The sequence below is a fragment of the Ochlerotatus camptorhynchus genome, unplaced genomic scaffold, assembly GCF_037179485.1.
Source record: "Ochlerotatus camptorhynchus isolate MF236.1 unplaced genomic scaffold, CSIRO-AGI_Acam_v1.1 ptg000014l, whole genome shotgun sequence".
NCBI classification, from domain to species: Eukaryota; Metazoa; Arthropoda; class Insecta; order Diptera; family Culicidae; genus Ochlerotatus; species Ochlerotatus camptorhynchus.
The window spans coordinates 3,765,728-3,776,837 of NW_027040506.1; the positions used below are offsets into that span (position 1 = coordinate 3,765,728).

General features: G+C 39.4%; 1 protein-coding gene across 2 annotated transcripts in view; it reads left to right on the forward strand.

Moving 5' to 3' along the window:
* Positions 1-6,715, forward strand: part of Dh31-R (Diuretic hormone 31 Receptor) — a 237,958-nt gene extending 231,243 nt beyond the window's left edge. The window contains exons 9-13 of one of the 2 annotated variants that reach the window (XM_065222322.1): positions 3,790-4,016; positions 4,311-4,484; positions 4,574-4,697; positions 4,755-4,877; positions 5,978-6,715. In XM_065222322.1, coding sequence (XP_065078394.1) covers positions 3,790-4,016; positions 4,311-4,484; positions 4,574-4,697; positions 4,755-4,877; positions 5,978-6,037 — 708 coding nt within the window. In that variant the 3' untranslated portion in view covers positions 6,038-6,715. The remainder of the gene's footprint in view (positions 1-3,789; positions 4,017-4,310; positions 4,485-4,573; positions 4,698-4,754; positions 4,878-5,977) is intronic. The other variant, XM_065222329.1, reaches the window with a different exon arrangement.
* The last annotated feature ends 4,395 nt before the right edge of the window (positions 6,716-11,110 follow it).

Consider the following 11,110-nt stretch of genomic DNA (forward strand, 5'->3'; position numbering starts at 1 on the left):
ACTTGTTCAATATTTAATCACAATTTGTTTCTCCAAGCATTCAAAAATTCGTCCATCCAAGCAGGATCATAATTCTAAATATTCATTGGATAGCTTAACGTAGGAATGTATCCACCTCTTAAGCACATAATGAGGAACTAGAACTACAGGTATTCAGAAATATATCTCTTAACTTTTTGCCATTCTTGCATTTACACAAAGACGCTCCAACCCATTTTCAGAGGTTTAATTTTTGTTGGACCAAACTAAACACAGCACCACCCAGAAACTCGCTAATTCTCTTGGTGCATTATTTTGTAACAAGCAACAATTTAAAGCTCTACTTAAAGATGTAAATTAATTTTTACCGTCCCTCTGGATCCCACTTCAACACAGGGACGATCCAAAATCATCAAAATTCTGTTCTCCAAGCAGAATCTCACGAACACTAGCGTGTAAATTCATAGAATTTTGACAGTTCTTACAGTAATGCATGTGTTATTTGTGTACAAAATCCGAAGTTCCTCCTTTTATACATATTCGGCAAAAAAAAAAACTTTTTTCTAAGCCCCGCCCCTGACAGGATTTCCCGCCGTTTTTTTATGAATGGGGCTTGAAAAGTACCAATTAATCATTTTATCAAGCTTCTGCATTCATGTTCCATGTTGCTGTTATTTGCAGTGACATGTATCGGAAACTGCACACAATCTGTTTTCCGTTAATTGTTCACAGAGGACACTGCAGTGCAAAACATTTCTGATACCTCTATATATCCATTTAGATTAATATTCAAAATCCCTCCTTTTTTACACATTCTGCACACAAAATAGCTCCCCCCTCACAGAATTTCCCGCCAATTTTTATGAATGGGGCGGGGCTGAAAGTATCTTTTGCGGAGAATACGTAAAAAAGGAGGGACTTCAAACGTTAAAGTAAATACGTATATAGAGGAACCAGACATGTTTTGTAGTGGCAGGTAATCTATTTTGTAATCTGTGAATGGGAAATGACAAATCGAGTGTCATCAAAATACATGGCATGTTGAGAGATTGAGGTCATGAGAGCAAATTTTCTCTCTCAAATTTGAATTTGTTGGCTGGGGACTGGTAGTAACACAGGGAAAACTGTATGTGGGAAAATCGTTTTTGTTTTTAGTTGTAGCTTGTTTAACAATAATTTCCGGGAAAAAAGTGAACGACAAAGTCCCTGACTAATTTCTTTAGATTGTCGTTCACTTTTTTTGAACTGAATATGCACCGAAAGCGAATTATTCCAACTTCTCTCAATTTCTATATGGGAATTTAATCACTTCCTACCAGCGGAACAGCGCCATCTCTGTGGAAAGTGGTCGGACGAAATGATTAATTGTTCAATCTCCACAAATGCCACATCCTCTCCACCCCATCATTGGTTGTCATCAAGGTGATAACGCTGACTGCTGCTATTTGACCACACCGTTCGTCCGATGCGAAAATTATCGGATTCACAACAGCAGCGCTCTAGCGTGACCAGGCATGGAAAATCATTTGCATTCATTTACATTCATTTGTCCCTAACTTTTTTTTATCAACAGAATTCCGCAAAATTATGTATTGAGTTTTTGTAGGTTTTATTATTAACTACAACTTTTGTTAACATTTTAAATCTGGATCTCTTATGCATGACGAACCAGAGCGAACAGAAGCCACTACTGTTTTTCAGTGAATGTATTTTACATTCACTGAAAAACAGTAACAAGTTCTGTCCGCTCTAATTCGTGATGCATAAGAGATAAAGATTTGAGTTATGAGCAAAAGTTGTAGTTAATAACAAAACCTACTAAAGCTCTATACATCATTTTGCGGAATGCTGTTGATGAAACAAGTTAGAGGCAAATGAATGTAAATGAATGCATGAAATGAATGTAAATGATTTTCCATGCCTGAGCGTGACTACGGTAATGTTCAGTAGAGACAGAGGAAAAAAATCCAAATTTTCCTGATTTGCTCCTGCTTCTGCTTGCATGCCTTCCGAATCTTTAAAGAGTGGAAGAACGACAGCAGAGCTCTAATGACGACTTGGTTTGGGGAGAACGTTTATTTCTTTGAATTATCACTTTTTATATGCACATTTTTCAACGATTTTTTTATTGAAAATTGGAAAGCATTTATTTAAGCAAATTGTGAAAGTTATTTCCAATCGATTGGTGTAGTTGGATTTTAATTTCATCTATAAATGGCAAAGTTATAAGCGTTCGAAACTTTACACTTTTTCGTAACGGTCGCAATTTTAGATTTTCGATTTACCGCCAGTACCTTTCGGTAAGACGTAGTCTACGTCAAAACAGTTCCAAATCGCAGTGAAATACAGTATTTTATAACAAAAGCACGGGCTCGATGTTTGTACTGCGAATTTTTGACGAACTTTTAATGCGTTATTATTGATGATGAAACTTATATCCTGGAGGATTTCAAGCAGCTTCCAGGGCTAGATTTCTATTCTGCTATGGCCAAAAATGCTACAGAAGAGTATTTTAGGACGATGAAGGCATCGAAATTTCCCAAAAAAAAAACTTATTTGGCAAGCAATTTGCACGTGTGGCCGTCACTTCGGACACAATCAACCAGGAGATTTACCAGAAAGAGTGCCTACAGAAGCGATTGCTACCCTTCATCAAAAGTCACAAAGAAAACCCTTCGTTCTGGCCCGAATTGGCATCATGCCATTATGCTAAAACTGTGATGGAGTGGTACGAAACAAATAAAGTGAATATTGTACCAAAAACCAAAAATCCGCCAAATTGTCCAGAGTTACGTCCAATCGAGAGATATTGGGCTCTGATTAAGCGGTAGCTTTCTGCAAAGAAACAAGAGATCAAAAATATCAAACACTATAAATTTGGACAAAGACGACCACCACGGTATCTGAGGAGTCTGTACAAACCCTAATGGATGGAGTTAAGCGCAAAGTTCGAACGTTTTATGCAAATTCCGAATAACTATGTTTTGACTTCGTGAATTTTTAAATCATAGGTACATTTGTGTTTTACTTAAGTTTTGATATGTTCAGACTTTATTCAAGATTATTTTAAGAGGTTACAGGACATTTTTGAAAGTAATTTCAGCGTTTTGTGAACATTTTTGTTATTTTAAGCAATTTTTTGTTACTTTTTTAAGACTTAGTTAGCCTGGAGTCATGATTTTTTAAGATTATTTCATCATTTTGATGCCATTTTCTACTTACTTTCTATAATAGTTTGTGCTTTTCTTTCTTCTTTTGCGTTACGTTTTCAGTATTTACAGATCATATACGCATAATATTGGATAGATTTGGCTTTTTTTTTTTGTATATTTAGGCTTTTTGAAGCCGTTTTAATATTCATCAGTTATTTGGTGATTTGAAGATATTAATTTTTTGTTTTTAAGGCCATTATGGTTATACAATATCTGTATTCAATATTGGTGGGTCGCGTATTTATGGAATTTCCCAAAGTGGGTCGCAATCGAAAACAATTTGAGAACCACTGGATTAAAGGATACTCCACATGTTATCAATAATGTATGATATTAAATCATATAGTAAATAATAAATAACATATAACTTTTTTAACAATCTCGTTTAAATTTGAACAACCCTATCCACCCACCGGACTCCTAAATTATGGACTAACAGCACCTGCTCTAATCGTAAATGCAGTCCAGGAGTAGTGCCTGGCTTTTCATTAACCTTCTTTTCTAACGTTTCATTAAATCTCACACCCGTTGGAAATAATTCTGCTCACCTTCCTGCCAACCAACCAACCCCTATCCCCGGCCGTTCTTCCATTCACAGACGCCCTGCATTGCGCTGCACCTGGTGTTGCACTACTTTCTCCTGACCAACTACGCGTGGATGCTGTGCGAAGGATTCTATCTGCACACGGTCCTGGTGTCAGCCTTTATCTCGGAGAAAAAGCTCGTCAACTGGCTGGTGGTGCTCGGTTGGACCGCACCGGGTCTCGTGATCATGGTCTATGGATTTTTGCGAGCTTACGCCAGCTCTCCGATGGATACGATAGAGTACGTATGAAACGTGTGTGTTTGGGAATGTATTTTTTATCGTTCGCGTTCATTGCTAGAGCGATGTATTGCATGAAGGTTAGATTTTCTTTTTTGGACTCTCGTATACGTCCGTCAATTGAAGTAGATTTATAGGTGGCTTGCAACTCGATTGATGGAAGCCAATTAGTGAAACTTTTGTGTTTTCTCCCGCAATTGATGAAGAGCATCAGGTGGAGTGTAATTTCAACTCAAATCGTACTCGCAGCTTTGAGTGTTTGAACCCGTCTCAAACAAGCTTTCGATCAATTTCAGATGCTGGATGAACGAGACTTCCTACGGGACCGTCCTGATTGCTCCGGTGTGCATCTCGATGCTGCTCAACTTGCTATTTATGTGCAACATTATACGGGTAGTGCTGCTAAAGCTGAAAGCTCCGGCTGGCCCACAAGGAACCGGTCCATCCCGAACGATACTGCAGGCGTTCAGGTAAGACGAGAGTACCGCCCAATTAAGCACAAGTGAATGCTATTAAAAAGCAATTAACTATTGATTTGAATTTATTGCGGTTATTTCAGAGCTACTCTACTGCTTGTTCCCCTGCTTGGCCTACAGTACATGCTAACGCCGTTCCGGCCTGATCCAGGCCATCCTTATGAGCGAACGTACGAAACGATATCGGCGTTCACGGCATCATTCCAAGTGAGCACACAATGAACTAATCGAATCAAATCTCAATTGTCAATTTTCTTCCTGTAGGGCATATTTGTAGCCGTCCTATTTTGCTTCTTCAACGGAGAGGTAATCGCACAAGTAAAACGAAAGTGGCGCACCGTGTTCTTACGGACTCGAACCAACTCCTACACCGCAACGCAAGTGTCCGTAAGTAAATCTCTTCTCAAAGACGCCCGACGGCAGTGAGTTCCAGTCCTCCCACTCCCAAGGGCCACCAGAACTGACCCATTCCACAAAAATGCACAGCAAGTCTGTAGAACTATGCGACGTTCTTACATTAATAAATTGCTCTGAAAACAACATCAACAAAAGTAGTGTATTAGTAGTGATAGCAATAGTGAGGCTAACTCGCCGTCTTCAGGCGTTCTTTGTACAAAAGGGAAATAATTATCCGTTCCCCTGCTTAGTTCCTCCCAATTTTTAAATCAACACTTCCAAACCTCAAAAGACCCGACAATTAAACTGACCATTGTTTGATCCTCTGCTGTCTATGTTCTGTTTATCGGTGTTTGATCGCACAACCCTACCCAATCGCCAACAAACCGCTCCTACCTACCAACTGTTGTTAAACACCTGAAGCGAAAGGCTAGGCACCCCTCTGTAATGACTGTTACTAGTACCTACTGCTAACTCTATTTACACCAGCAAGCAAAACTGATCTATGTGAAAGATTTTATTTAGACAACTACGTACGTCCTTATGCTCTGTTATGATGTGAGATGTGAGTTTATTTATGAAGATTGTTTGTAGTGAGAAAATAAACGGTTAATGAAAGAGATCTGAATAAACTGTCTTTCGAATCCCAGTAAAAGTCGTAGAGTAGTTTTAGTTTGTTGCTTGTGTCCGTACTCCACTTAGATCATAGATTTGTGTCCCTGTCGACTTTACTGCTCGGTATTCCCCAATCCCAACGCCCTTGTTTTAGTTTTTGTATTGGTGGTATAACTGTGTGCCAAACAAATATGGCGGAACATTTCCGATGCCATATGTACAATATCCCTTAATTGATTAATTTGGTTTCCTCCAGTCTCTAACTGTATGCACTCGTCCTAGACTGAATGTTCTCTGTTCTAATGTAGTGCTGTGTGACAACGTCTCTTATTAATCGAGCCTCTTCCCCTTCCTGTGCAACTCCAAACAAACAAACTCAACTTGCTTCTTTGGCTTTCGGAACGGGTGCGTCTCAAAATAAAACCGAATTCTACCTACCCACCAACTTGTGTCAAAATTCAAAACCATAATACAAGCCGGTCCGCTTGCAGTTCATCCGTAGCGGTCCACCCGTTCCCGGTGAAGACAAGGTCTGACTAAAGGAGTACGGCAGTGGCAATAAGCCTTACCAGTCATCGAGCTTGTCCCCAACAAACGATCGGAGCCCCTCAGCCAACGCTACAACAATGACAATTTTGGACGGGGCCTTTAACGGGATGGATGAGTCGAGTAATGTGGCAACCAGCAAGGTGATCGGTGAAGAATTTATTCCGGTCGGTGATGATTCAAAACAGGTGAAGATCAATGGATCTAGCCCACACGTAGACGGAGGGCTCAGTTCCTGGCGGAGAAGTTCGATCGAGTGTAGACACGTGAAGCTACCACCGCTTCCAGAAACGCAACATGGGGATAACAGTGGGAATAATGAGGGTGATAGTGAACAGGCGGAGCTGTTCGTAGACCCAGCTCCGGCTGACGAAATTCTATAAACATGATGGAACACAAAAGTATCGAATTACTGGATAGGCGAATTTAATAGTAACATTTAGAATCAATTTCTAATTAGGATGAACCCTTATTTGTACAATGATGTAGTCGTTCAAACTGAAGATAGATGTGGTTCGCAGAAATCACCTAAATAGAGATAATTTCTGCTTCAATGTTGAACAAAACGCTTAAATTTTCGTAGGATTAACACGTACGCAAACACGCTCTACCTGTTGTAGGGATAATGTGATCATGTTGGAAAATAAAGCTAACAGTGATTTTGATGGCACAGGTTTACTCTGCTGAATTTGAAAGAAAGTCATATATACAATTAAAACTACCTACGTAACAACAACATCTCTAATGCATACATATATCACAAAGCCATTCTCAATCCGCATCGAAAATATTTCAAATCAAGTCACATCGTTTCGATGGGCGAAATAAATCCACAAAAGAAACCAATTTATGGTGGTGAACAACATTCATTGATTGCTAAAACAAGCTTATCATAAGCTCCGGATTATTGCTTTCAATGGAAATACCATGGATGAAAACAAAATCCACTTCATACCAAAACAGGTAAGCAGCACGCAAAATCGACTACATAGACATATTCAACCATGATGGTCATTCAGAATGGCACACAAATCCCCTGTAAAACTGAAACGGATCATCTGTGCGCACCAGAACATAAACACATCGACGGGTTGCAATTGAAACCTGCAGTTCATGCCCCTGTGCCGAGTGCCAATGTAAAATGAAGGGCGTTAAGTTGAGCTATGAGAATGCTGTGTGTTATTGATAAATAGCTTTTGAAAAAGGAACAATAGGCACCAGCTTTTTATATGGATGAGAGCATAACGGAAATGCTGGCTGCTGACAGTAGGATGGGATCATTGGAAAATGTGTGGAAGATGTTTCTTGTAACCTCCATCAGTAAGTGGATGATTATGAATTTGTTTTGAAGTGCACACTTAAAAGGAAAGCGAAGCTTGTAAATGAAAAATAGTGTATTTGTTAGAGGAATTATATTTTGTATCGTTTCTGGAGTTGTGGATTTTATTGATTTTATTCTTATTTCCATGTGGGTTTGCTTGGAAGCCAATCTTAATATAATTAATGTAGTTACTTTGACATTTTTCAAGTCAAGATAAGATTAATTTGTTGATTGATGATATTGAACAAATTCGCGAAACATAAATGGTAGCAAAATCAAATGTGAGTGCAGGGAAAAGTGCGGTACAACAGTCGCATAGTAACATATAACCAAATCAACTATGCACTATTTCAACAATAAATTAAGTCAATGGTAACATTTAGAGAATTTTACATCATTCTTTTAATTATCCTAATTTCTTTTATCCAGTGCTGGCTTGGAAAATTTAAAAACTGATTACTCGTTAAATTTTCACATGTGCACCCCCGATCACATTCACAATGTGCGAATTTAAAAATACATGCAAGCATAATACCTCTTGGAACTTCCCCGAACTTCACGTTGTAACCCGACAGCCTTACGAGTTTCCTTTTTTTAGTAAAAATGTCTTAAGCGCCACTCCCGAGAGATACCATCTACCGAGACTAGAGTTGCCCGACCGTATGAGACCTTTCAGGGAAGGTTCTATTGTTTTTTTTTTTCAAAGTGAATGGGCGGGAAGCAAGTTGGCTGCCGATGGATCACGGTAAGGACGGGAATGGTCGTGGAATTAAGCATGAGCATGATCATGAGCATGATTGACCGCCCACGGTTGCTACTCTGTTATTGCCAGACCAGCTGTAATTGCACAGAGAACCAATAGACGATGCTTGGGACTAGCAATCATCCTCAATGTGTAAAAACTGGTGATCTTAAACTAGGCAATATCAGCGCCAGCCGCGCCCGAACACAGGTTAAGAAAGGAAGGGATAGGAATGTGTTCACGTGACACTCGCTTTGATGGAAGCCGAGAACACCTCTGCACTTCCACGAGGAATCACTGGGATATTGGGTAATAGTGTTGGGTTTGCAGCAGGGTTCGTTTTGGTAAACGGTAAGCTGAACTGATGTCCTAACAATCATATAAGGCAAAGGAGCTTGGGATTGAACCCACGGTCTTCTGCTCAGTAAGCAAAAACGTTTTCCACTAGGCATACGAGCTTCTTTTTAATCATCGAGTTGCTGTTGTAGTCATGTTAACAAATAAAACGATTGACGAATCTTGAATGTGGAGGGGCTTGAGATCTGCTCAGTAAGCAAAACCGGTTGCTCTAAGGCCACCGAGCCCCTGATATCACATTATAGTGTTACTCAAGTTTTTATAACTATTCAAACCCGGCACCGACGACAACGAAAAGTTTTGCAAAATACACGATAAACAAGCGATCTTACCATACATTTTTAATATGAAAGGACCTGGGACCGCGTTTTTTTTGCGCAGTAAGCAAGCCACTGCAACCGACGATCTTTGAAATACTAAAACTTAAAGCTACGAAAGAGTACTTAAGCCTTCATTAAGATCCACTTTCACGCGACGTTCAATGTTTCGATTTTCTCTTTACGCATGGTTCAGGCAATCATAACAAGCATGGTTCAGGCAATCATAATTCGCCTTTCTAGATCCTTTCCGAAAAGAATGTACAAAAACTTTTTATCTGTAGTGTGTTGGTTTATTGTAGGGAGCGGGAAAACCTTTTGCTGCCCTCTTCCGGCCTCGGGTACCACCAGCTGGAAAATGGGGTCGAAAACGGTCGCTGACTGATGTGGGTGGTGTGACGAGCTTCGCAACGTGCCACAAATCTGCCAAAGAGAAATGCCGTCGCGTGGCATTCAACATCTGTACACTGAACACACTTATGCACAAAAATTATCTCGATTTCAAAACACCTTTGCACACTCCTAACCGCCGAACTAACGCACTAAGCACTTTCTGCTTTAATTTCGAAGCTTACGAACTAATCGAGGGAATTCATAAAGAATATCTAAATTAGCAAAGTTAAAGAAATTTTCACGTTTATTTTTATTATCTTTAATTTCACACCACGGCGCGATAACTAAACTTGGACCGCTCTCACCTCTTCCACAGACCAGAACGAAAACAAAAAAGAGTCAAGTCTGAAGATCCTCAGATTAAGTGCAAGAATTGCAATCATCGTCGCCGGAAATTACGTGAAATCGACGAAGTTGATTTTCACTAAGTTCTAAAAATCGCCTTCACGCATATAAGTTTTAACAGAAATACGAAGGAAAGCATTCTCCTTCTATCAAGTTAACGCATATGCCAATTCGCTTCCCACCCGAAGTGCATGAAATGATGGGACGGGTCAACAAATCCTGAAAGCAGAATTGTGCAGGTCGATGTCCTTGCGTTTACGCTTGGTTTGCTTAGACTCTTCGTATTGCGATCGAATTACGCTTTAGCGCCCGAAATGGTACATAGAACTCATTTACCATCTAATGAACATTTCGGTGAGTGAACTGTTTGAGAACGCTTCATGCGTCAAATCTAAACAAAGGGTAATTCTATGGAGTTTGGAAAATTTCAATTCATGTACAACTTTTTAAATTTGATTTTTATAATACATGGCACCTGCCACAACGTATCCTCTGTCAAATTATCTGGACTTTCCAGCAGGGAAAGGGAACAGTACAAAGCACAGACTAAATAAACACATAAATTTGTTGGTTTGCACGTCAAAAATAAAGAGAAGTGCAATGAATTTATGCTATCAGCCTGTGGTAAATAAAAAATTTAAGCCCAAGCATTGTTTTATAATTTTCAAAATTTTGATAAATTCGAGTTAAGTATGATATTGTTCCATGCTGCGGAACTAACATCCAATTTTTTTTTCTGTTTTAGGGCTTAGATCTAATTTTGGGCGTACTAAGCACAAACCGCCTGTTGCCACTATCTTTTGAGTGGATTGTTTTCACAAAATGGAATGTTTTCACTGCAGATGACTTCTAAATTGATTTACCTTTCCGTACGTTGGGGAAAAATCTATTTCGACCTAATCGCTCATTCCCGGCTTTTATCGAGTACAAAACATCAAATATATCTATGATTTCAGCGTGAACGTGTCAAACAAACAATAGGCCAAAGAGAATCCCAATGGCGTTTCAATGGCTAATAGGCCCAAGAAAACCCGTAGGCCAAGTTGTGACCCCAGTTTTGCATTTTTAACAATAAACGAATATTTCACGACTCCTCATCAGAACTAAGGGTGCATATGGAAAGGTAAATAAATTTAAAAGCCATTTCAAATAATAACATTCCGTTTGGTGCTAAACTTCGCTAGATAAAGAAATACTAAGTGCGGGTTGTGCTTAATAGGCTGGGAATTGGGTAGTTTACCCTACCGTATGATTTGATAAAGAGAATCACATTGTTGAGATATTATTAAAAATCTAACACTGCTTCTGGACTCCAAACTTGGCCTACGGATTCTAAATTCGGCCCAACGCATTGAAACGCCATTCAAACGCCATTGAATTCACTTCGCTCTATCGGATGAAGACAAGCATTGATTCGGTCGGAGCGCTTCCTTTGATTTTGAGAATAATGGGTTCAAACAATCTTATCACCGTTCTTATTGACTTCGTTCGGTGGCTTTTGAACTATAGTATCGTACCAAACGCATAATTGTCTTGTTAAATCTGAAATCATGGATTTATTTGATGTTTTCTGCTTGATAGGCCCAAC